Below are 24,958 nucleotides of genomic sequence, written 5' to 3'. Positions count from 1 at the left end.
TTTCCTTCTCCGCCCTGTTTCCCGCGGGACTCTTGTCTGGTTTGTAGCCTCCACTCAGGTTTGGTTTTAGTCACCTTAGAGACTCATTGTGTCTGTATTTTCCTTTCCCCTCCCGCACTGTCCCCCCGCAGTTTGGCGGTAGCTTAACCGGTCAAATGTGTCAGAGCCAGGCTTGGACAAAGCTTCGCCCCCTGTGCCCGCTCTCAGCGGCGCTGCTGGTCAATGACAGACGGATTTGTTTGCGGTAACAGCGGCTCAAGGCGCGGCTGGCTGTCGAGCTAAGCTGACGTGTGCGGTTTGTGCGGTTATATGAGGTCTGACAACAGGCGTCCTGTTTGCTTTACGCTGGCAGCAGGAATTTGAATTGTTAACGGTGACCTAGTCTTTGGTCAACCAGTGAAGTCAGGGTTGGCCAAACATGATACCTGCATGTAAGGTACATAGGCTACTTTGTGTCTCTTTGTGGTGGTTTTGCATCCTCCTTTTTTGTCTCTTTTTTTCATTTTACATCTCTTATCTTTTAAGTCGCATTTGTATTCATTCTGCATCTCTGTTGTTGTATTGCATCTACTTTGACTTTCCAACAAGAAATATCTACGTCATAATTCTAGTCCAATAATTTGGCTCAGTAGGCTTGTTTATCAGTAATAGCCTACTGATCAGTAATGTGTCAAATGACAGGTTGCTTAGTCCATTATCAGATTACTTTCACAGTTGGATATTAGATAGATAGAAGGATGAATGGATAGATTAATTGATAGATAGATTGATAGATTGATAGATTTGTGGATTCTTGTGCTGACATAATTTGTTGTGTACAAGCATATGGAAGAGTAAATATTTTATTTAAGCACCACCACAAACAATTAAATATTACTACTACTACTAATACTGCTACTACTAGGCTACTACTACGACTTTACTTGTAAAGATGAACTTCTTCACATCGATGAACAGCTGTGGGGTTGTCTGTGGAGTCTTAAATTCATCATCCAAATTTTATTAGTTACCAAAAAAATCCTAATCCTAATCCTCTGTTTTGTACCCATCCATGATTTTAAAATGAGATGTCAGGCGGGCTCCCAGCTCACTATCAGCCTCTCCTTATCTTGATTTGTGTTGTTAGCTGCAGTCTTCATGACAGCAGCAGCAGCAGCAGTACTGTAAATTGTCCCCCGCTGCAGTGCTGCCTTCACTGCTCTAAAGTAAACAGGCTCAGGTTTTCAGGAGTTTAAACAGGTGTTTGAACTGAGGTTCAACATTGTCCTCTGGACCACTCACACTTTCCTGCTTTTTACAGTGAGGCTGAAGGAAGATAGCATCGCAGATACCCAGGTCAGAGGGTCACATCCTCTTAAGATAAGTTCATCTCTTATTATTATTTTGATTTCCTCTTTTCTTATCCAAGTTTTAGAAAATGCAAAGATGTGACAGCATTGGCACAGAATCTTTTTTTTTTACTGAGATGGACTGTTTATACAGACAATGTGCTACTAACCAATAAGTCATGCAATCTGGAAAGAAAAAACTATTTCAATTTCCAAAAAGAAGGATATAAACAAGGATGTTGGCTGCAATACATCATGACTCAGGGCCCTTTTTCCAGACCACACAGTCACTCAGACAAAGACAAATGGGAAGGAAGTCACTGTTTCTTAAAGGGGGTCATGGGGTCACATTTGTTTCACTGCTCAAACAAGGAAAACTGTTTCTTCCCATTTGTTTAGATATCATCCAAGTGTTCATTCCATATAAAAAAAAATCTCTCCAAGTCAGTTTAATAGTCAAAAACATAACTTTTATTCCCAAACTTGTAAAATCATTTGTATTTTCCAAGACAAAAACATGCTGTTAGGTGCAAACTAAACATGACATTGAGGCATGTAAACAGACACACAATGTAAACAACAACTCGGGCAGTATTATTTCCTTTGTTAAGCACCACCTCTGACTGATTATCTTAGAGGCTACCTGAGGAAGACATAACTTAATCATTTACAGATATCACTACAGATTATTAGTTAAGCATTAACAGTCGCTGCCCACCCACGCTTCCCTTCCCAGTCTTGAGTAGACCTTCAAATCACTAATTAGAAGCATAATGGATCTAGTTTTCTGGTTTCAGCTGTGGTTGGGAACCCAGCGAAAGCGGTATCCACCTTCCTGAGTCCTCGAGGTAAAGGCACGTCCATGAGGAAACACCTGAGTCCTTATGGTGCAGTGTTCTCTGATAGAAGTTCTGAAAGATGAGACGCTCTCCTCAGCCTCTGCTCCGTCAGTCCTCACGCCACCAACTTTAGAAACAGAAGTCTGTAGGCCTGAGAATGCACCGAACATGCGTATAGTCTCTGATCCCTGCTGTGCTCTCGTTCCAGTCACGGTGCTGTGCAGGACGGCATTGCAGCGCGTGCTGACGTCCCTCAGCATGTCCTCCACTGAGTCAGAGGATGATTCCGTTTCATAGCCTTCGTCCAGTCGCTGTCGCTTACAGGGACTCAGAGAGGTTTTATCACCACACGGCAGCACTGCTTCGCTTGCCTTTGGGTCTCTGACTGTCATCAGTTTCTGAGGGAAAATAGTGGAAGTACAAGACAAGCAGAAATAAAGTCAGAAGAGATTAGATAGTATCCAGGATGAAACCGTATGTACGTATATAGCTGTGCTGGCATGTACTCACTTCGAGCACTGTGGCCAGGCTCTTGGCTCGACTGGCCAGCTGCCTGAGGTGAAGGTTTCTCTCCTGAAGGGAGTCGATCTCTTCCTGTCGTCTGTGAAGAGTCTCGTGGAGCTGCAGACACAAGAAACAAAATCTGTTCACTCATGCTTCTCAGGTTTGAGAATCCTTCCTTTTACCTGGACATAATCAATTTATGCAAATCTGTGGATTTTGATACTATATGAATACACTGCACATAGTTATTTCAAAAGTTATTTGTGTTAAATGATTATATAAAATACTGTCTTATCACGGGCACGGGAGTCATCAAAACTGCTCATAGCAAGGATTTACCTGATGGTTGGCTTCCAGAGAATGATCCAGTGCCCTGACAGGACAGTGGGCGATGCCCTTCCAGAGAGCTGCATCCTGGGCAGGAGGGTGCCCCGCTTCTGTGGATGAGTTAATAAAATTGTCCTCCGGAGAGAAGTCCCACTGGGGGGTGAGTGGAGGTATGACGCATCCCTGAAAGGGCACCAGTTCAGCTGGAGACAGACTGCTCTCCAGTGTGGAGGGAGACTCTGACAGAGGAGGCAAACATGCAGGGATTCAGCCAACAGGTGACAGGTGATGATGATCATAATAATATAGCAGCAAAAGTGGCAAACACAGCACATTCACTGCTGAATTTCTAATGTAGCACCTCTATCTAGTAAAAAAAATATGTCTCACCTGCCATGAAATCCAGCGCATAATCTCCAAAATCCTGGTCATCTGGATCCGATTCATTCACCTGTGGACGAATTAAACTGAAGATTAACACACATGTGGATGAATTTTTTGAAATAATCAGTCGATGGAGAAATCATAACAGCTCTACCTGAAAATCCCACCAAGCTGTGTAATGGGGTTTTATAGCAGAACATGTCCCGGTGGTCATTTCAGTGAGTGTGCAGACGCGTTACGGGCGAACAGTGATCTGTGCCAAAGAGGCCGCTTGTGAACAGAACTTGTGAGGTCCAGCCCATGAGCAGTAGCCTGCGTGTCATGAGGAAACTACAATGCCATTCGTGCAGGATTCCAGCACACCGTGTCAAACATTAACAGCCCAGGAGTGATGCAGAACTGCTGATCTGCCGCCAGATTGTTGGTTTTTTTTCCCCCTCTGACAGATGTGAAATGTTGGAAATGCGTGGATTATAAAATAATTAACCACTGATGAAGTTTTTCCCCTCACCTGAGAGCCGAGGGAATCGCCCTCCCGTCGCACTGCTGAGGCGCAGTCCTCTAAATCATCCCATGCAATTGTTGAAAAAGCTGCAACAAAAGTATGAGCGATTAAACCCCTTGGAATTTATTTGTTTACACATGCTTTCTTCTTACTCACATGCATTAGGACGCAAGAAGTTGCACATACCTTGCTCAATGATGCAGGGGAGCTCGACGTACACGGTGACAGGACTGCTGCTCCGCGGCAGCAGCGCTTTATCCTACAGGTAGAGAGCATTTTAGTCATCTTTTCAGAGATGAGCAGCGCTGTGTGCTGCATGACGAGCAGAAAGATGTTGTACCTTTTTGTCTACTGCAGCTCTCCTCCCCTGCAGGGTCATTTGGTTGTGGCAGAAAGCACCAAACGCTTTTCCGTCTCTCGGCATCTCCATCAGTTCAGCTCTGGCTGCACAACTGAGGGGACATGATTTGACACGGAGCTGATATATTCGACTTTCTCCCGGTTTGCATCTCTCCATGCCGCGGTTTCATACTTTTGGCCCAATCAAATGCACCTATCCGGTCTCCAGGGAGTGGCGGCGTCCCCGGAGACTCAAGTGAAGCAGATTAACGGCTCTCTGGTCTGGGGTGTGAAGTGGTACCGCGCATAACGGCGCCGTTTTAGCAGGTGTTCCCTGCGCCAGATCTGCCCTCCCTCTGCCCGCGGCCAAACATTCCCAGCGCCCTGGCAGAGGCGCATGTAGAGCTTGCTATGGCTTCTTCCGACCATGCATATGATTATAAAAAAAAAATCCCAAAAGTAGAGCAGCCGATGAGATGGCGAGGACTCACAACATAAAAACCACGGATCCGGTGCCTTTATTGCTTTCAGAGGGACGCAAGGCATTATATGTTGATTTATTATTATAAGGTCTATTAAAGAACACTTTTATTATCAATGCTGTTTCATTTCTTTATTTCGGGTGTCGCAGTTTTAAAACGTGGATGGCCATATCATTCAGTGTGTAATTTCTATCCAACTGTGCGTAAAATGTCTGCGGGCTGCCTCCGTTAGGTCAACGCCTGTTGCCACCTTTAAAGCGAAGTGGAAAAGGAAAAGGGTCATTACAGAAGACAGCTCAGTAAACACCCGTGACAAATGCCTCTATTGGTAAACAAACAAGATTAAGTCCCCTTGCACTTAACGCTGAATGCACCTGTGTGGTCGACACTGTGTCAGGTGTAGAGCACCGACACTTTTTCTTTTTTTTTTTTAAGAGCTTGAAGATCCAATCGTCACTACAGCGTACATCAGGCAAGTCGTCATATTGATATTCAAAGCGAAGGATTTGATGTTTTTTCTGCATCATACCTGAAATTTTGCAGCATTTGTCTGTAGCAATATTTAGAAAATTGATTCTTCTTCTTTTTTTAAATGTCAAATCCAAAGTGGCGATTGCTGTAGTTTCAGTTCACCATATTTAAAGCTGACGAACCAGTCTCTACAATGTTTTTGCTGTAGAAACAACATATGTTATTTTTAGCCCCTGAAAAAAAATGTATGGCCTTTTTGACATGAATAAAAAATATATATAAAAAATTCATCCATATCAAACCATCCAAGATGCAAATAATACAGAAAAGTAAAACAATGGATTTCTTTGCAGTGCTTCCATCTGACTGTATTGTGAGTTTTGTGTTTTCAAATGGTAAAATGAGCATGTCTTATGAGACTTAACAGTCCCCTTAAATCATAATTGAACTGCCTCTAAACCCAGGTAGGTGCAGAATAGGTTTCTCTCTGTACTGTGCATGATTATAAATGATAGTAAACTTCATGAACTCTAAATAACCCTTTTATTGACACCTGTTGACATAGTCTGTCTGATGCAGTGCTTCCAAGGCCAGAGTGTTGTTTTGACTAAAACACTGGGCCTATGGGGCCGACATAAATCCAAAACTCATCAGAAGACAGGATGGTCTTTACATGCCTCAGTGTCTTGGTTCATGTGTATCCCACCGGACAGGTGTGAGGTTATCCACTAACTGGACAGGGCACCATATCACAGATAAGATGTTCCTGATCATAATCAAACTCATGTTAATGCACAAAAACATTGTCATCAGAATTCTAGACTCAGTTTAAAAGAATGAATTGTCAATGAAGAATTCCTGTACCGTTGGAGTTAATTTGTGCTATTTGAGTGGTTTTAGGAAGGGGTGCTAAACAAGGGACTCTGCCAAGATTGCAGATATTGATATAAAAAAAACTATGCACATGAAGAAGAGATAGTATCAGTATGTCTATTGGAAGGAGGGATAATTAATCGCTGTATTTGAGGCTGGGATAACTGCAAGAATGAATAGGTGTAGGTGAATGTCTATAGGGCTATGGTGTAAAGACAGACACAAGAGGACATTAAGAATGACTGAAATTACTGTTTCTCTATGATTTCATGAATAATGGCCACCGCTGCACATAAAAAGAAAAAAAAAGCAATGATTTGATAAAAAACTGCCCCCACTACAGATGAAAGAGTCCCACAGACTTCACAGTTGTCTTAGAACTTCACAAACTATTTATAAATTTGTCGAACACTTGATCCGTTATAGTTTATTAATGTAACTGTCTACCATAGGAACAGGAACAGTAGTTACATAACCTTTGAAAATTAGAAATGTATGTATCATAGGTGTCCTCCGGTAATTAGAAAATAGCACTACACCCCTGATCAGCAGGTCGACATGCCAAACATAATAGATTATCAGATAAAGCCTTTCAACAGAGAGCTGCACGGATGGTGGATTTTTGTAGGTCACCCCCAAAGCAATCGCTGCCCTGTTTCCCTCAACAATCGAAGTCAAAACATTCCATTGGCTGCTATTGCAGAAAATAAGATCTGTTGACCAGGCTGTGTTGACACAGTTTAGTTTCAAATAAAACAGACAGTGATGCAACATTTAATGAAGACGTGGGTAAACTGACCTCTGGGCAAACAACCACAATAGCCTGTAAGCCACAAGAATCAGTTACACTTTGAGAAAAGTGTTTATTTTTGCTGTTATCACTTAAGGGACCCTATATCCTCACACTTACAGCACTTTAGTACCACATACTGTAGAGTGGTTTATTACATTTATGTTACTCTTACAGGATAGGCTGTCTGTGTGAAGAGTAGAGTTACACTGAGCTGCTATGTCCATTGTATTTAAACAAAGTTCCCAACATTGTGTTGCATTTTGTCAAATGTTATGATTTCTTTTTGATATCATCAAGGCTTCCTGACAGCCGACACCCACCATTTCAAAGGTAATGTGATTAATTTCATATTTCATCAGCAATGCAGACCAACACAAATTCATTTCCTGATCATTTATTTCATAATATCAATCAATTCATTACAGCACAGTTTTTCTTGTCCTTCATTAATGGGTTGCAACAGTAATCTGTAGCAAGTCAGTGCATATAGATTATAGTAAATAATGATTTTGATTTAGAATTTATTAAAATAAAAACAGTAGCTATAACAATAACATAGTATCAATAAATATAGAACAATAACAATAACAAGTTGTTGAAATTCAGTGGCTTGTATGAAGTATTGTCTGTGAGATGTACAGTACAGGAAGTTTAGTGCACAGGACTGGATGAACTCCAGATTTTGCTTCAGAATAATATCACCTTCATCTTATCACATATAAATGGGGCACTTTATCCTCACCTCTATTTGTTACAATAACCCCTAAAATATAACCTCCAAAAATGTTGGGGAATTTGGCATTTTGCTGAGGTCTGAGTTGTGGCACCCTGCAGTCACATCGTGGACATCTCTTCCAGTGTCTCCTGGTTTAGTGACACCAGCAGCTTCAGATTGTCTTTGCATTCCTGCGCCAGATTGTGGTCGTAGCTCTCCTGACCTACAGGCAGGAAGTGGCCCTTCACCGTTGGAGAGCGGCTTTCAGAAACCTCAGGGCTCTCAGATGGTTGAGCAGAGGCTGGTTGGCTACATAACTCATCCACAAAACTGTCCCACTGGTCTTCCTGTGATTGGATGGCTGCGTGCTCAGCAAGCCCTTGTTCAGTTTTCAGTAACTCACCGGCTAGCCTCAGTGCACAGCTAGCAGTCAAAGATGGTGGGTATTTGTTGAAAGCATAGTCTGCTAGACTCAACTCGCATACCTTTCGTGCGAGATTGCTGCACTGCCTGGGTCTTTTTGTGCCTGGATTTGTTTTTGCAAACCGGTCACCACCTGTGTTCTCAGTCACATGCTGTGCAGCCTCAATGCAGTTGGTGTAATAGTCCAGGAAGAAGGCCAGGGTGGGTGCAGCGAGGCGGAAGTTGAGACGGACGAGGATGAGACACTCCAGGTTGCAGAGCTGCTCTTTAGTGAAGGCATCGCAGCACAGTGACAGGAGATGGCTGATCCGTGGTGAGCAAACCTCCACCTTGGTGACACAGAGTGAGGGAGAGAGTTTATTCTAATGAAATCCAAAGACACAAACTACCTGTTCCTCAAGCATTCACTTTACTCAAAGACGCACCTGTTTACATGCGAGAAGAAGTGCGGTGACACCCAGGAGCTGGAAGCAGTCAGCAGCCACCGCTGTGGATGCCAGGAACCTGTCCATGGTGTTCACGGCCAGGCAGCAGCACTCAAAGGACAGGCGGAAATGTTTGTGTACAGAGATGAGCCAGCTCACGAGCTTGCACCGTGCCTCTGCATTCACCTGCAAGTAAACAGAATCCTTAAGCAGGCCAATAAGCAGCAGGATGAAGGTAGGCTAATAGCTAGTATTTAATGAAGAAATTAAAGAAGGCTTATTCATGCATTCAGCCAATACTCATGTGCTCCTTTACTTCCACAATGGCATGGTTTTTGTGTCAAGACTAGACTATTGGATTTCATTGACAACATGTGCAGGGATTTTGAGAGGCAGCCATAGTAAAGACTACATGATTAGTTATCCAGAGGTCCAGGTTTTGGTCTGGACATTGACATTAGGTACAGATGAATCAATATTACTATTGACAAAATAATATTATATTGCAGATGTTGATCTCTTAATTAGTATAGAATATGAAAGTAGGCCATACCTATTAAAAAAAGCAAAAGTTGCCTAATTTCTGCAAAAAAAAAATAAAAATAATAATAATAATAATAATGAAAATAATACACACATTTGAATATTTCTATATAACCAACTGATTTTCATTCAGTCTTATTGCCTACCTGTGGCTGACGTGCCAAGCTGTTGCAGAGATGAAACTGCGCCTCTCTCTCCCTCTGGATCCTGTACCCGATGTCTCCGTACTGGAGGTACCAGCTGGACATCTGCTCCGCGGGACGCTCCGGTTCATCTAAACGGAGCGGGGACACATTTGTCCGAGCCGGGAATGAATTTGGGGAGGGTCCCAAGTCTTCCTCGAATCCGGAGTCACTCAGTTTGGACATGAGCTTCTGTTTCCTGTGTCTGGCTGTCTGCCGCTGTTTAGCCGGTGTGAGCGCCTCTGTTAGAGGAGACGCGTCGTCCATCCGCCTCCGTTTGTAAACAGTCTCGGATCCGCCGTTCACAAACGACACCATCTCCACTATCTCCCACCGAAGCCCGTGTGCGCATCGGCAGCCCCTTGCACCGGCTGAGAGTCACTGAGGCCGGGTCACACCGCGGCGGGCTCCCGGTGCTGAGTGCGGGGTGGTGGTGGGGGGGGGGGTTCCGTCGGCTGACGTCAGTTTTCCCGGGGTCTTCCCCGCTCTTGCAGCACACCTTTCTCCCGTCGCCCCGGGCAACCGAGGCTAAACACGCTTGTCCCATGTCGGAATTAATTATCGTAAACCCTAAACCATATGTTACAGCCTATTTCACGAGACAAAATAATTAAATACATAAATATATCCTTACACCACCATAGACTGTAGCTTATATGAAATACACATTTGGAAAAATGATTGTTTGATATTACACTGGAAACATCTTTTTTTTTATGAGCTATCAGGCTTAATAGGCTGCATGTGTAAAATGTCCGAAAATGTACATTATGTGGGAGTGAGCTCGTCAAACGTCAGTTGTTTTTTTCACTTGTGATGGCCTATTTTATGTGGAATTGCTGTTTGTTTTCACGTGATTATATTCATTTCACATTTAGGCCACATGTGCCTGTATGTGAATTTCTCACAGGTGAAATGGTGTTGTAGTTGTGATAGCTAAACATGTGAAGTGATGAATTACGTGATGAATTAAAATGTACTATTTGTAAGGGTATGGGGTTTTTTACGCTTTGTTATTGTTTCTATAATAAAATTATTATTATTAGTAGTAGTAGTAGTTGTAGTAGTAGGTTAGTAGTCGTCGTCGTCGTAGTAGTAGTAGTAATAGTAGTGGCATTAGTATTATTATTCAAAATAAAAGAACGTCTTATAATAGCAACTGTAGTGGAGATGGGTGGAGACTAAGGTTATGTAATTGTTTATATCACCAAATTTTGTTTCAAAAGTTTACTTAGCTGACTTTGTTTCACAGTGCTCCCTAGGTGCAGTTCAATAATAATGAAATATTGTATACACTTACAATAATTTTGTCTAATGTTAAAAGGGACCTCTCCTGTTTTTTCGGGGGGCGGAACTTAAACGCTGACTGCTACAAAACAGACAGTCCGGACTTCACCTTTCAAACTCCAGTGCGAGACAAACGATCATGCCAAGTCAGACCTAAACAAGGCTTCAAGTATGCGCCCTGTGCACGTACGAAAGGTATTTTAAAGACCATTTTTAATTGAAATGTATCGCTGACATTTTACCCCATGGCTGCCTTTCACGAAGCTGCAGGTTTGAACAGCTTGAAAACAAATTAACAGTAACGCTAGCTGTTGCTAGCAAGGAGCTAGACGTCGGGTGTCGTAACGTTAGCTAACATGCAAAGTAGGAACGTTAGCTAGGCTATATGTGGCAACTTAGCCAGCGTTAAATTTCGTGACTTACACTAGCTTATTGACGGTGTGTTAGCTACATGTCTGACGGAGTTGTTTGCCTTCAACTCGAGGAAGAGGATGAAGTAATGCTAGTGGCAAATCAGACAGCAGAAGCAAGTAAGCTAGCATACGCTAACACCTTGCCATAACAAAGTCAGCTAACGTTAGGTGAGGTGGCTAACGTCACAGTTAGCCGGGCAACTTGAGTGTTTGGCTAACGTTACATTTGTGTGTAAACATTCACCGTGACTACCCTAACGTTTATGTTATAGCAGTGATAGTCGTGGAAACAACATTTTCCCACGGCGGTCAAATTTGATCTTAAACGGTCAACGTCCATTGCTATAAATTTCGCTTATCAGTTCACCTGAGTTGGTAGAAGTCGGCCAGCTAAGATAATACGACACAGTTTATCGCCAGCTATCTGTTGTCTCAACTTACTTAAGCAGGCACTGAGGTAATTGTGGTCGTCATTTATTTAGCTACAAAGTTCTACTACAATCTGGTCTGAAAAAAATGACAAGCTGTTAAAGCTTTGACCTGTCGGAGCTAATGAGCGTTTCTGCACAAATGAATGTAAAGCCATTTAAATGTCATGCTGCTGCTCCAAAAAAAGTATCATTTGCAAAAGTCTGCCATTTGGCAAACAATTTGTGTCAAAATAACAATTTCTATAATAATTGAACATATCATCCTGCAGTTTTAGCATAAGTGAACCATGGAAAACTCAGGCAGGCCTTACCGGGCTAGGCAAGGCGGTTGGGAGAGGGGAGCAGCAGCAGACAAGACAGAAAGCTGGAGGATCCTGGACCAGGGTCGAGGACAGAACTTCAGACCAGAGGGAGGTCAACAGGGCAAGAAGAATCAGGGTGGGCCCTACTGGTCCAGCCCTAAGAAGGGGGCACTGGGACCTCTGAGCTACTCCCCTGGTGGATTCAGAGGTGGTCACAGCCCCTCGCAGAAGGATGACATCCGTTGGTTCTCAGGCCCTGAGAACACTGTTGGGGGTCGAGAAGAAAACTGGAGAGAGCGCTCCCAGCAGCAGCATTACTGGAGGAGGGGTATCCAAGGAGAGGGTCCAAGGGAGGACAGGGAGCAGGGGAGGAGAGAGATCCCAGAGGGCAATACTCCTAAATCAGGTAAGGATCTGAAAATCAGATTTTGGGGAAGGACATCCCCACCTAAAAGAAAAAAAAATTGAAGGCAGCCTGACTAAGTCAGTGATCTCAATGGACATCTTTTAAAAGGGGGTACACTGTAATTCATTATTTCCCCACAACTCCGATCCTAAAGTGCTACACAGTGATGCGCTGTAAACAAGAATTTAGCTTGAGTGTGAGTGTAAGAACGGGCTGTACTTTACCATTCACCACATAAACACATTACTAATAAACATCTCCACAAAAACTAAGTCAGCATATTTTTGACACATGTATTTCTTCCATTCAAAGGGAGAAGACGGAGAAACAGACACAAGAAGAAAGCTTTTGCTGAAGAGAACAGGGGCCCTGTGAATGAAGACCCAACACTAACAGCCAAAGAGCTGCGCAACCTGCAGCAAACAGAAAGGCGACTTAACAAAGATGACATCTACTGCCTGAAGAAGGTACAGACTTTTGTTGTTGTTGCCCAAATACACAGCCTTGAGCATATTTGCTTTAGTAATCTATATTGTAAGTCGATAATATAAGGTATATATACAATATATGTCCAAGTCTATATATTTTTTTTTTTTCATGATGTCTGTACTTCCCTCTTTTAAATTGTTTCAGAAGTCCCACAGTAACCCCAGTGCACTTTACACCTGCGCTGTATGTGATGTTCTCTTGGAATCTGTGTCTGATGCGCAGAGGCACATCAAAGACAAACGGCATAAAAGAAGGACAAGGGTGAGAAATGGTTTCATTATGCAAATCACCAATTACATGATTACAGTAGACATATGATGCTACCATACTGTCACTGTGCAGTAATAGTCTTTATGTATTAATAAACCCCTATTTTCTTGTATGTGTTTGTGTCAATAGGAGAAGCAAGAGCAGGTGATGCTGACTGAGATTGTGCCTCCAGGCCCAGAGCAGATAACTGCAGTGAGTGCTGCACTAGAGGCAATTGTCCAGGAACATGGGATGAATGACGAGGATGTTGAGAGGAGACAGAGTGTGGTCTCCATCATGCAAGACCTCCTTCTGTCCGTCCTGCCTGGTAAGTCACCTGAAGACAAAATATTTGTTCGGTGACAGAGACATGATCTAAGTTCATCCTGATGGTGATATTGCTTTGTAGCAAACTGGCGTCTCCTGCACTTTAAATAATTTCAGTGTGATGTTAGAGTTAGAATTATATTTTAATGTTAATATTAATCCCACTATATTTTGCTCATCTGTAGAGATCAAGCTCAGGCTATATGGATCATCTTGCACTAAGTTTGGATTTAAGGATTCTGATGTCAACATTGACATTCAGTATCCACCTCATGTGAGTAAACCAGTGTGAGTTTGATAGTGTGAAGACTGTTTTATTACAAGGTTTTTATTGATTGATGAAATTAAGAAAACCCCAACACCTCCCAGGAAAATGGACACAACAAAAACAGCTGCCATCAAACAATATTTGAATTTTACAAGTTGTTAATCACAAAATGCAAGGGTTCAGGTTCACATTGTTGTAGAGTAACAGAATAAATGAAGGACACAGATAGTAATGAGAGTGTAGATGGCAAAATGTTATACAAGTCTTTTCTTTACAGTTTAGGTTTCAAATGTTTCAAATTTGTGGATGTTGTTTGTAAGACACGCCACATTCATGTGTCCTTTTTATATTGTATCTATGTTGTATAAAGGCTTTGAAATGGAATGTATTCACAGATGCACCAGCCAGATGTCTTGTTGTTGGTCAAGGAAAGCCTCTCTGTGAGCCGTGAGTCACCTCTTATTCATTTAATCGCAACATTTTTCCCTATGAAGTTTTTCTACCATAGGAAAGTCAGTCAGGTGCTAGGCTGTCAGGGACGCTTTAAATTTAACACAACTCGTTCTGTCCTCAGCTCTCTTTGTTGAACTGGAAGCTGATTTTCATGCAAGGGTGCCTGTTGTCATTTGCAAAGAGAAAAAGAGGTGGGTATCTCCAACAGTTGTTCACAGTTACTGGATTATTGTAAGAGAAATTGATTAATAGAACTCTATGATTTAAAGAAACTGAGATGTCATGAAAGATATTCGGGTTCACCATAATTCAAGACATAAAGCTAGCAGAATGGGTTTTCTTACCTACAGAGAAAAAAAAACTCATATTGCTCATATCATATTTCCTTATGTGCAAGAGCAGTAAACCACTAATGAAATTGAAACTTATTTTTCCCAACAGTGGCCTGCTCTGCAAAGTGAGTGCAGGGAATGAAAATGCATTCCAGACCACCTCCTATCTTTCTGCTCTAGCCAGTCAGGAGCGTCTCCTCCTCCCACTGGTTATAGGCATCAGACGCTGGGCTCAGGTATGTTTCCAGTTGAGACCCTGACCTATTGGTCACACTAGCCAGGCAACTAGTAAAAAAGGCTCCGTATGCCTCAGTTTTTTTGTTTTTTTTTTGTCCAAGAAAACATTTTTGTTTTAAATAATGTCTTCTTGCTTTTGGTTTAGATCTGTGAGATTGACCGTGCAGAGGAAGGTGGGCTGCCACCGTATGTCTTCGCCCTCATGGTTATCTACTTTTTACAGCAGCGCAAAGACTCCCTCTTGCCTACCTACCTGAACCACGAGGTGTGTTTCTTTTCATCTTGACCCTGAAATAAGATATCCAGTGTTAATTTCACTATTGGTCCTTGGTAGTTGTTTTCAATGGAAACTAATCTAATCATTTTATTTTTAGATCAAGGTGTTTTCGCTCAGCAGGTTGTCAGACTTCAATCTCACTCATGTAGAGGATGGATATATACACTGGGCTTACACCCCTTCCTCCAGAGAATCATCACAGCCAGCAGAGGACTCCTGTATAAAGGGAAAGGTAATCACGAAGACAAAAATGTAGTGTTTGTCTGTGATTGTGTGGTTTTCTATTTTTTTTTCTTGCGGTTTGATGTATTATTTTTATAATTTTGATAATGAAATGCCTTTTTTATATCAGAGACATTCATTTTTTCCAACACAGTTTAAAAAAAAAAAAACAAAACAAAAAAAAACCTGAGTTATTCACCACAGAAAACATCCTGCCAAGGTTTATTTTTGGCGAAATGAATAGATTTGTCATGCTCTATCATTCGAAATACATTTGAAGACACCCAAAACACAGAAAATAGTCCCGGATGAAAAGATGGATCATGTAGATTTTTGATTGGGGAGGAGGAAAAATGTGTTGGGTAAAACAAATGGATGTTTCAAGACAATATGACACATAGTCTGATATGCCTGTGTGTGGTACAGTTCAAACTGAACTATGTGGTTGCTATGTGTTCAGAGGGCTATATCTCCCACACAGTACCTTCTATATTTATGTAAACTTACTCAAATTAAACCAAAGACTTGTCACATTAACGAAGCATCCATAATTTTATCTGAAACTGAATGTGTTCAAGCCCAGAGCCTGAAAAGTGTAACTGTCCAAATATGTATGGTCTTGACTGCATATGCTGTCCAATATGTTTCAATGCAGGTTCCACTGGTGTTTCAGAGCCCTCGTCTGCCTGTGGAAGTTGGGCTTCTCTGGGTTGAAATGTTTCGCTTTTACTCGCTGGAGTTCAACATGGCTGACAATGTAATAAGTGTGCGGACCAGTACCGTCCTCTCCCGAGAGATCAAAGACTGGCCAAAGAAACGCATCGCTGTGGAGGGTCAGAAGCTTTTTCATGTGTAGCATGAATATTGTTCTTGGTTAGTTTTGACTGGGATTGTTTTTACAATACCCAGGGCTAGCGTACCAATGCTGATGCCCAGGTTGAAACAAACAAGTTCCAATGAATTGCCACTTTTGAGGCTTAATTCTATCCCAGCCAAAAATTGACTGTTGATTTTGTCAGTGACATTTTGGGATTTTGTTGATAGGCTGTGGTACTGAAAAGCTCCAAATGCTACCCAACCCTGCATTTGTTAGTACAAGTCATTAGCGTATTAAGGGGATGAACACGATCTATATTTCTGTTGAATATATAATGAGATTTAGTAGTCTTACCTGTCCATGGTTTATCTCTAAAACATGTATGTGTTTCTGTAATCAGACCCATTTGCCGTGAAGAGAAATGTGGCCCGCACAGTGAACAGCCAGCAAATGTATGAGTACATCCTCCACTGCCTCAAGACCACATACAAGTACTTTGCACTGTGCCTCAACCCGTCAGCTGCTAATCATAATAGAGGAGCACGGCGTGGACCTGTTCAGCTGGCAAACACTATGGCTTTGAATGAAGAGATGGTAGGCCAGTTCAGTCAAATTAACATTAAGTCTCAACACGCAAGTCAACCTAAAGCTGTGGAAAATGGCCCTGAAGACTCTGATTGCATTATTGAGGAAGAGGAGGAAGTTGAAGAATACAGTGACTCAGATGAAGAGAGGGAGAATGAAAAGGAGGACTTGGGCAAAAGCAGTCTCTCTGAGGATGAGGAGGAGCAGGATGAGGATCTAGATATTGACGAGGATTCACATACCAGACACCACCTGGACAGCTTCACCACGGAGGATGAAGATATTTTCCTAGTGGATGAGATTTCAGGGGAGGAGCTTTTGTCTGATGAGGAAGGTCCAGATTTGGACACACCTTGTTCAATGGATGAGGAAGAGGAGGAAGAGGTTGCACCTTTCAGTCTGTCACCTCCACCTTTAGAGGATGCAGTTAAAGACCAGAGCCCAGGAAATAAAACCCAAAAACAGAGCAGACCGTCTTATGAATTCACCAGGCAAGCTTTCACCAGAGGAAGGGTATGTTCAGCTTCATTTGTTTCCACTTAACATTCAGTATATATGAATGCCTCTTGAAAGCAAGTTTTTTAATGGTGTGAGAAAACAAAAATCTAATGAAAAAATATCAAAGTTGAGTGAACATTTTTTAAGCTGTGTGGTAATGATTTGTTTGTAGGTGACTGGAAGTTAAACTAGACAAGATATTGTGGCAAATCAGCTTGTGTGCATCCTCTCAGTTAAATCTTTTCAATGTCTTTTAGTCACACATGGTTGTGTGTAGCTTGTGTAAGCGTGATGGACATCTGAAAAAGGACTGCCCGGAAGATTTCAAGAAAGTGCAGCTGGATCCTTTGCCCCCAATGACACCAGAGTTTCTCAGTGTCCTTAACAAAGTCTGTGAGCAGTGCTACAGTGAGTACTATGTGATTACATAAGTATTTTGGGTCAGAGGTGATTACTTTGATGGCAATGAATTAAGCCAATGAAATAATATTTGTTAAATCAATGTCCTAAAATTTTCCAATTTTTCTTTAAGTCAGTGTCTTGAAATGAAATGCCATTATGCAGGTAAAAGTATGGAGTTATATTAACATTTTTGAAGGTTTTAACCTGTAGATAAGTAAGTGCAGTAGGACGTCATCAGCATAAACAACACCCTCAAATTCCTATGTAAGACTAAAAGTGTTTCTAAAGAGTAACAAATAAAAAAGACAGAGCTACATTACCTGAAATCAGCAGAGGGAAACAAATGTAGCACTGTCAGTAGCAGCTTTTGGGGTCCAGTAGCTTTTATGCTTCTATGGGAATATAAAATGCTAGTTAAATGAATTAAACACTTAACTTACTTTAGAATTTTAAAGTAATTTTTTCGTCACCATACACCATGGACCAGCAGTGTACAGCAGAGATGGAGAGTTGCACACATATAGAATAAGTACTACTTTTGAAACCTGTCATTCTTGTGTGCATATATTTTATACTAATCCCATTCATTCAGTCATCCTCATGTTGATACACATTATCCCCTGGTGGTTTAAAAAAAAAAAAAAAAAAAGGAAGTAATGTGTATATGTAGCTGCTATTTATAACAGCTTGGTGAAATCATTATGACACTGTCGTATGACAGTGGCCAGATCTGAATATAGGCCTGTTTCCTTTTTAGCTGATTTTGCCCCAGATGAACTGGAAGTGAGTGTAAGAGAGCACATCCTTCAAGACCTGGAAACCTTCGTCAGACGACAGTTTGCTGGTGATGTTAATCCACCATACTCATTGTTTAGCAGCTTCAGTTTGACCTAGAATTTACTCGCCCATTAACAATGAAATTGACAGGTCATGTTTTTTTGATGCTCAGGAGCTCGACTACAACTATTTGGATCATCCAAAAATGGCTTTGGCTTCAGACAGAGTGACCTTGACATCTGTATGGTGTTGGAGGGGCAGGATGCCATAGATGTAAGTTATTTTTTTTATCCCACTGCTAATGTAACAGTCTTCTGTTTAGCATCAGCCCTTATTTGGGATTTCTGTAAGCTACATTACCAAATTTCCCAATGGGGATTAAATACAGTTCTGAGACATCTTACCATCTTTGGTGATATTATTCTGATTTTGAATACACAGGATGGACACTGCATCTTTATCATTGAAAGCCTGGCAAGACTGCTGAAGAAACACCCAGGTAAGGCATAGCAGACCTGGATTACTGGCACTTCTAGTGTGTCACATGTTTTTGCATTTCCCCATCCCTTTAACCTGTTTCCTCGTTTGCACCATTTCACCAGGTCTGAAGAACATCCTGCCCATCACTACAGCAAAAGTACCCATTGTGAAGTTCTACCATGTTCGCACTGGCTTGGAGGGAGACATCAGCCTCTATAACACACTGGTAGGGCTCTCTCTCCCTCCCTGTTTTGTGCAGTGCAGTGCTTTCCAAGTAAAATAAAACTGATAAGAGCGAGTAGAAAAACACAAATTTCAGATTTGCTTCTGGTGACTTTGTTCTTTTCAGGCCCTGCACAACACACACCTGCTAGCTTCATATGCTGCCATTGACAGGAGAGTGAAGATCCTCTGTTATGTCATGAAGGTTTTTGCCAAGGTAAATATGCTTTGAACACTGGTAGCCAAGGCCTCTATATAATGTGTCAAGTGTTGATGTTTCTGCAGTACCATTATTTGTTATTGTATAACCGTCATATTTATTTTTGTCCCACAACAGATATGTGACATTGGGGATGCCTCACGTGGCAGCCTTTCATCCTACGCTTACACACTCATGGTGCTGTTCTTCCTTCAGCAGAGAGACCCACCAGTTATTCCTGTGTTACAAGAGGTACATATGACAATTTGTGAAAATGTTCAAATCAGCTTATTTTTCGTTTGGGGGTTCAAATTGGGGTTTTCCACATCTTCATTTTTGTATGTCATCAGATTTTCTCAGAGAGTAATATTATGAATTAGGATTTAACTATCCCAGAAACTGTATTTTATCTCTCCTATCTAAACACACACTAATGTTTTATTTAGATATGTGAAACAAACCGAGATTGACCTTACAGAATTATGCATCTCTTTGTTCCTCCGAAAAACCGTGTTCATTGAAAAAAAATTCTCATGATTTTGATATTTTAAGTTCCAAACATGACTGCAGGCCTTTTCAGAGCTATAATGATTAATTTATTTCTCAAATAAATTTCTCTTTGAAGCAGTGTTATTGTTGTGATGTGTTATCGAAGAACAGCTTTCTATCCAGACATATAATATTATATTCCCAGGCTGACAGTTAAAGATGTACCTCAGTTGTGTATGCTAATAATTGGACAATTTTCCGACTTCACTGAGCTGTTTGTTGCAGATCTATGATGGAAAGAAGAAGCCGGAAGTTGTAGTCGATGGCTGGAACGTGTACTTCTTTGACGATTTAAAAACATTAGTGAGTATTGTCTATTTTTACATATTCACTGTGACTATCCTTCTAAACACTTCGGAGAATAAGCATGTCATATTGTCTTAGTAACATGTCAATCCTGTCTTCTCCCACCTGCAGCCCAGTCGCTGGCCACAGAATGGGAAGAACACTGAGACAGTGGGGGAGCTGTGGCTTGGCCTGCTCCGCTTTTATACAGAGGACTTCGACTTCAGAGAGCACGTCGTATGTATCCGTCAGCAGTGCCGCCTCACCACCTTCAACAAGCAGTGGACATCCAAATACATTGTCATTGAAGGTGAGTGTGTGTGTGTGACATTCTCCGCGTTCAGACTATTACTATAAAAAGACTTTAATCAACTATTTTATAATAGCTCTTTATATATTTATATATATATATATATAAATAAATAAATAAATAAATAAAATAAAAGATATTTATCAACTCTGTTGCTTTCTCTTCTGTGTTCATATTACAGATCCATTTGACCTGAATCATAATCTGGGTGCTGGTCTTTCCAGGAAAAGTATGATTATTTCTGTTTCTGTCTCCCATAGTCTCATTCCCTGCTGTCTCTTTCTCTTTATTTATCTGTCTTTTTAAATGTATTTTTTTGTGTTGTTCCATCAATACAGTGACTAACTTCATCATGAAGGCTTTCATCAATGGCAGAAAAGTGTTTGGCACACCCAACAAAGTCTTTCCTCCCATGTACCCCAGTCAGATGGTTAGTACTTACCATTGAAACATCATAACTGCATATGGTGGTGGCATTATCTAAGCACTGACATTGTGATTTATCCTCATCAGGAGTATTTCTTTGATCCTGAAGTTCTCACTGAGGGAGAAGTGGCCCCCAATGATCGCTGCTGTCGCATCTGTGGCAAGATCGGCCACTTCATGAAAGACTGCCCCATGCGAAAGAAGTGGGTACAATCGCAATACATGTCTGAGTTTGTCACACTGTTAACTTATAGTTTAATGTTTATCCGCACCATGTGTCAAGCCACCTGTTTGTATTGTGTTGTGGATAATTTTGGCCCAGGTCCAAGCACAGAAGGGACTCGGAAAAAAGGCCAGAGCACCTGAGAGACAAAATGGATACAGCTGAGAACAACAAGGATCAGTTCAGACACAAGCGTGAGCACTGGAGGAAAAGAGATGCACTGGAAATGCGCTGCTGCTACCTGTGTGGATCAAGTGCCCACATCAAGAAGGACTGTCAGCTGTACAGAAGCCCTGCAGGTTCACACAAAGTTGTTATTTGATAGATATTTCTGAACTCCATAGTAGTGAACTGGTAGTTTCCCACTTTGCTCTAATGTATTATAAATATTAAGTACAATACATTATTATGCATTAATGTTCTTCATAAAATGGAGGTAAAAAGTCAGTTGCTTTCTTTTAATCTTTCATTGGTCATTTGGCAGGTAATGTGAAGATGGAAAACTTTACTTCCCCCTCTTCTGCCCACTTGAGGAATTTGAGGGAGAAGGAGAAACAGGTATAATTGTGGCTGGAAAAATATTCTCATAAACGTGTAGATGGCTATGTACACAGCTACACCTGTGGTCCTGTTTACCTTCTGTTTTTTATTTCAGGGTTTACCTACACAAGAAGAGAAGAAGAAGAGAAAGCAACAAAATGTGATATTAAGTCCACAAGCAGGTATGTCAAGTTACAGTACTTATAGCTTCAGTTTAAATTCTTGTGGCACACCTCATTGTCAGTGTCACTGTATAGCTATCTCAAAGGAGTTTTAAATCGAAAGCAACTGGACTTGGTTATTTGTCTAGGAAGACGTTTCACCTCTCATCCAAGAGGCTTCATCAGTTCTTTCTCGCACCTGACCAGGCTGGGACTGGTCCAACTATCCGGTGTGGAGACCCAGGTATTTTTAACCTCTGGGAGGGGCTTTCACAAGGCTGATGATGTCATTGGTTCCCTTTGTGCTCCATGTGCCAACGACTGTCGTTATAACACAATAGGGCTCTAACGAAGTCGAAACCAACTCTCCACCAAGACAGTCACTCTAACGACTGTCATTGGCACATGGAGCACAAAAGGAACCAATGACATCATCAGCCTTGTGAAAGCCCTTCCCAGAGGTTAAAAATACCTGGGTCTCCACACCGGATAGTTGGACCAGTCCCAGCCTGGTCAGGTGCGAGAAAGAACTGATGAAGCCTCTTGGATGAGAGGTGAAACGTCTTCCTAGACAAATAACCAAGTCCAGTTGCTTTTGATTTAAAACTCCTTTGAGATACTATGACCTGGACAAATGAGAATATTCACAGGCTCACTGTATAGCTAATTTAACTTTCAATTGATTTTAAAAAGGTGTTTCTTTGTTTTCAAATTACTTTGTAAAATATAGGAAGAAATTTGAAAAGCCCCACCTCACCTGTGATAGAACACATTTTTCCCCATTAAGCTCTGCCTTCAGTATACATTGTCAGCCTATGTCTCAACTGTTATTCCGTATATGCCAAACCCCAACAACATGTTTGGACCAAAAATATGTTTACAAAGTGCTCTGTATACTCTCTACAAATGTTGCAGTAAAAACTATTGACTGCTTTTTGTTTTGTATCTTGGGTCACCAGGCTCAGGTTGAGCCATCTTTTTTCTAGACAGAGCGAATGCTTGCTAATGTTTTGGCTAAAGTGTAGCACTTTGCTCCTGTTTTCATCTGTTGTTTTCTATACAATCCAAAAACATATTATTTGAGTTATCATACTGTTATCATAACATCTGTCAGTTTATCACATTGTGGCAATGTGGCCTACTCCGTCATTTAGCCAGTTAGCACAGGTATATTTTTACATTACGAAAGAGGCCAGTGCAGGTTTGAAGCACGTTTTGGAATAACTTTTGACAATTCCATCCTGGTTTGTTTCAGGAAGTTTAGCCTGCCGAAACTTGGGTCGCTCTGGTCACAGGAAGAGCCCGGTGGAATGAGCAGCAGCTGTGGCTACACAAGCCACAAGGTTCAACTCTTGTCCGGGCAGACAAAGTCCACAAACCCTTAAATCTGTATGGGACTGTTGGGCCATTGGGAGCCCATTAAAAAGCCAAAGCCAGGACGCCTTGACTTGAAGCCAAATAGGGCCTTTTTATGTGTGTTGTTTTTTTCCCCCCCTCTTTAAAGTGCTCCTCCTCAGAGGAGCTTTTTAAAGCTTTCATTTTAACATGAAAAGCCATTATGCATGGACCTCATGTCTTTGTTTACCTACACTGCCAGGCAAGTTTTTTTTATACTCATTACCTTTCAAACAATGTCATTGCAGATTCCGTGTGAAATTGCTTAAATTCGAATTTGTAGGTAATTGAAGTGACTGCTATATGACTAATAGTAAATTGCTTAGATCTTGATCCCCATCAGAAGGTATCTTTTGGAGACAATATACCAACAGTTTATTTTGTAATTGATTCGAATGCTTCTTTACACTGTATAGGCTGAACTGGCCTCACAGGTAAGACAGAGTGTTTGTAAACACTGCCTCATTTGTAAGATAATTGGACATGGTGATGGTTTGGTATGTTGTCTGCTACTTAAAGTGACTTGAGGTCAGTTAAGAGTCATGAAGATCGAGGCCGTTTCAGATTAAATCGGAAAGTCACTCATCAGTTCACTTATTCCTTCTTTTTTAATTGCAAGGATGTTTAGGATGAATTATCTAATCATTATTCTTAAGTTTTAACCAAAAATAATTTACAATATAGGTTCAAAAATAATTGAATGGCAGTGTTAAGGACAGGATCTTTTTTTTATGGAATTTCTTTTAAATCCTGTTTTATTTGTCATCTGCACTGACGTCCAGCAGTTTGTGTCTCCTTCAGCCTTGAAAGCAGCTCTCCATGCAGGATGTCTCCGTGCGCTTGTGTGTCTCTGTGTAAGAGAAAACACCTTGTAGATATTTTTTGAGGATCATAAGTTTTATTTTTGAGACTGCTGATCCACCCCTATTTCATAGATACACATTGCCCCTCAGGTGCCTGTAAGTATAAATGAAGGTAGAATTACAGTAAAACTGTACTTTCTCTGCTAAACCTAGCCTGTATGTGTCTCCACACATGCTAGGAAGTGTTGTAACTGTATTGCAAGAACATATAGTTGAGGAAGTTTCATGCTTACACAGTGGTCAAGGTTTTAAAAAGACCAATCAACTGGTCAAGCTGATGGTACATACTGCTGCAAACGTAGTGTTCACTTACTCCTAAACTAGAGGTAATCTCAGTCATTTGAGTGAAGGGATAAATGTATTTATTTGCCACAATGGCTTCATTTTGTAGTAATGGTGCCACAAATTGGTAGCTGCACTGTCAGGGTCCACACCCTTGTATTATGTTGCTGCTAGTTAATGTCTCAAAGACCTGCTTATCATTCAACTTCAAATATGGACTGTCTGGCTTTATTGTTGTCCTAATATGGCTCAATTTTATTAAAAAAAAAAAAAAAAAGGAAAAAAAAGTGTTGTTGATGGAATTATACGGAAATTCCCATTTTAAAGTAACTTTGTTTTAATGCCAGCCTCACTACGTTTCTTTTGTTGTGTGCAAATGGGAGGTTTAGTTTGTTATGAGGGAACTTTAATCCTGCCAGGAAAGGTTGGCTTGCAATCCGTTTTGTGTCTCACAATTCATTAAACTAAAATCAAATCCCACTATTGAATATGTGCTTGTAAAGATTTATTGATTGTTTTGTTCTTTCAAAACAGCATAGAGATGTTTGTGCGTTTAAAGCACTCAAGTCAACAGTATTTCTAGGTCTTGTGGAGTCAGTTCATGGTACATTACATATTGCAAGACCTATAGGTGTGTGAAGAAATTGTTGGCATTATAAGCCGCATTAGTGAGGAGCAGCTCTTATAACAAAACTGACAAAGCTTCAGTTATGGAAAGATTAAGAACTTAAAACATTTTTCTTTGTCTTTGCTGTAATGCATTTGCAGCTAGCCAGTAAACACCAAAAACTAAAATTGATATTGTTATTTTACAAGAAAATGAATTTAATGAATTACACAAACATCTGAATAAGATAACAATTTATAGAGATAGTCCACACTGGTCACTGTGTGTGTTTTTATTTATTTTTTCTTCTTTTCATTAAAAACTTTAAAAGACGACACAAGTTCAGTATCGACAAACAAAGCAGACATTTTTATTGTTGAGAGGGCCTGAGTGCTGGAAAAGCTGATGTAAAATTATTTTCTTTCTGCCAGAGTAACGGATTATAAAAATGGACTAATAAAAGACAGTGGAAAACAATTCTCAGAAGAGTGGTTACAGAAAAGCATAACTT

The 24,958-nt window shown here is 41.0% G+C and overlaps 3 protein-coding genes across 4 annotated transcripts; 1 reads left to right on the top strand and 2 right to left on the bottom strand.

Moving 5' to 3' along the window:
• Window positions 1–1,333: 1,333 nt before the first annotated feature.
• On the bottom strand, window positions 1,334–5,050 carry mcidas (multiciliate differentiation and DNA synthesis associated cell cycle protein). Its single transcript, XM_071483453.1, has 7 exons — window positions 4,228–5,050; window positions 4,074–4,146; window positions 3,894–3,973; window positions 3,389–3,449; window positions 3,011–3,237; window positions 2,678–2,788; window positions 1,334–2,565 (listed from the first exon to the last, which is right to left on the bottom strand). The coding sequence occupies exons 1-7, from the start codon at window positions 4,402–4,404 to the stop codon at window positions 2,122–2,124; spliced, it is 1,173 nt and encodes a 390-aa protein (XP_071339554.1). The 5' UTR covers window positions 4,405–5,050; the 3' UTR covers window positions 1,334–2,121.
• Window positions 5,051–7,536: 2,486 nt separating this feature from the next.
• On the bottom strand, window positions 7,537–9,550 carry LOC139624373 (cyclin-O). Its single transcript, XM_071483447.1, has 3 exons — window positions 9,098–9,550; window positions 8,409–8,594; window positions 7,537–8,312 (listed from the first exon to the last, which is right to left on the bottom strand). The coding sequence occupies exons 1-3, from the start codon at window positions 9,449–9,451 to the stop codon at window positions 7,680–7,682; spliced, it is 1,173 nt and encodes a 390-aa protein (XP_071339548.1). The 5' UTR covers window positions 9,452–9,550; the 3' UTR covers window positions 7,537–7,679.
• Window positions 9,551–10,475: 925 nt separating this feature from the next.
• On the top strand, window positions 10,476–24,189 carry tut7 (terminal uridylyl transferase 7). Of its 2 annotated transcripts, none has more exons than XM_071483444.1 (29): window positions 10,476–10,615; window positions 11,534–11,972; window positions 12,285–12,439; window positions 12,606–12,722; window positions 12,861–13,038; window positions 13,223–13,311; window positions 13,701–13,752; window positions 13,880–13,949; window positions 14,200–14,326; window positions 14,473–14,592; window positions 14,702–14,836; window positions 15,482–15,659; window positions 16,044–16,741; window positions 16,984–17,134; window positions 17,886–17,972; window positions 18,078–18,178; window positions 18,347–18,404; window positions 18,508–18,611; window positions 18,735–18,824; window positions 18,945–19,058; window positions 19,581–19,658; window positions 19,773–19,950; window positions 20,132–20,179; window positions 20,289–20,380; window positions 20,464–20,579; window positions 20,699–20,898; window positions 21,084–21,157; window positions 21,255–21,321; window positions 22,556–24,189. In XM_071483444.1, exons 2-29 carry the CDS (start codon window positions 11,552–11,554, stop codon window positions 22,612–22,614), a joined length of 3,957 nt encoding a protein of 1,318 aa, XP_071339545.1. In that variant the 5' UTR covers window positions 10,476–10,615; window positions 11,534–11,551; the 3' UTR covers window positions 22,615–24,189. The 2 variants fall into 2 exon arrangements, with proteins under 2 accessions (XP_071339545.1, XP_071339546.1); XM_071483445.1 differs by having other exon boundaries at window positions 21,255–21,325; window positions 22,560–22,747.
• The last annotated feature ends 769 nt before the right edge of the window (window positions 24,190–24,958 follow it).

Source organism: Trachinotus anak, unplaced genomic scaffold, assembly GCF_046630095.1.
Source record: "Trachinotus anak isolate AG129_WGS33_773 ecotype Australia unplaced genomic scaffold, CSIRO_AGI_Tana_v1 ptg000008l, whole genome shotgun sequence".
Lineage (NCBI taxonomy): Eukaryota > Metazoa > Chordata > Actinopteri > Carangiformes > Carangidae > Trachinotus > Trachinotus anak.
This window is presented reverse-complemented; position numbering and strand designations above follow the sequence as displayed.

Bases quoted from the DNA above. Each gene is read 5' to 3' on its own strand.
- mcidas (XM_071483453.1), bottom strand. From the start codon at position 4,404: ATGGAGAGATGCAAACCGGGAGAAAGTCGAATATATCAGCTCCGTGTC. The intron at 4,147-4,227 runs GTACAACATCTT...CTCTACCTGTAG, and splicing joins GAGCTGCAGTAGACAAAAAG to GATAAAGCGCTGCTGCCGCG. The intron at 2,789-3,010 runs GTAAATCCTTGC...TTGTGTCTGCAG, and splicing joins CTCTGGAAGCCAACCATCAG to CTCCACGAGACTCTTCACAG.
- tut7 (XM_071483444.1), top strand. From the start codon at position 11,552: ATGGAAAACTCAGGCAGGCCTTACCGGGCTAGGCAAGGCGGTTGGGAG. The intron at 18,612-18,734 runs GTAGGGCTCTCT...TGTTCTTTTCAG, and splicing joins TCAGCCTCTATAACACACTG to GCCCTGCACAACACACACCT. The intron at 19,059-19,580 runs GTACATATGACA...TGTTTGTTGCAG, and splicing joins TTATTCCTGTGTTACAAGAG to ATCTATGATGGAAAGAAGAA.
- LOC139624373 (XM_071483447.1), bottom strand. From the start codon at position 9,451: ATGGTGTCGTTTGTGAACGGCGGATCCGAGACTGTTTACAAACGGAGG. The intron at 8,595-9,097 runs GTAGGCAATAAG...GTTTACTTGCAG, and splicing joins GCTTGGCACGTCAGCCACAG to GTGAATGCAGAGGCACGGTG. The intron at 8,313-8,408 runs GTGCGTCTTTGA...TGTGTCACCAAG, and splicing joins TTCTTCTCGCATGTAAACAG to GTGGAGGTTTGCTCACCACG.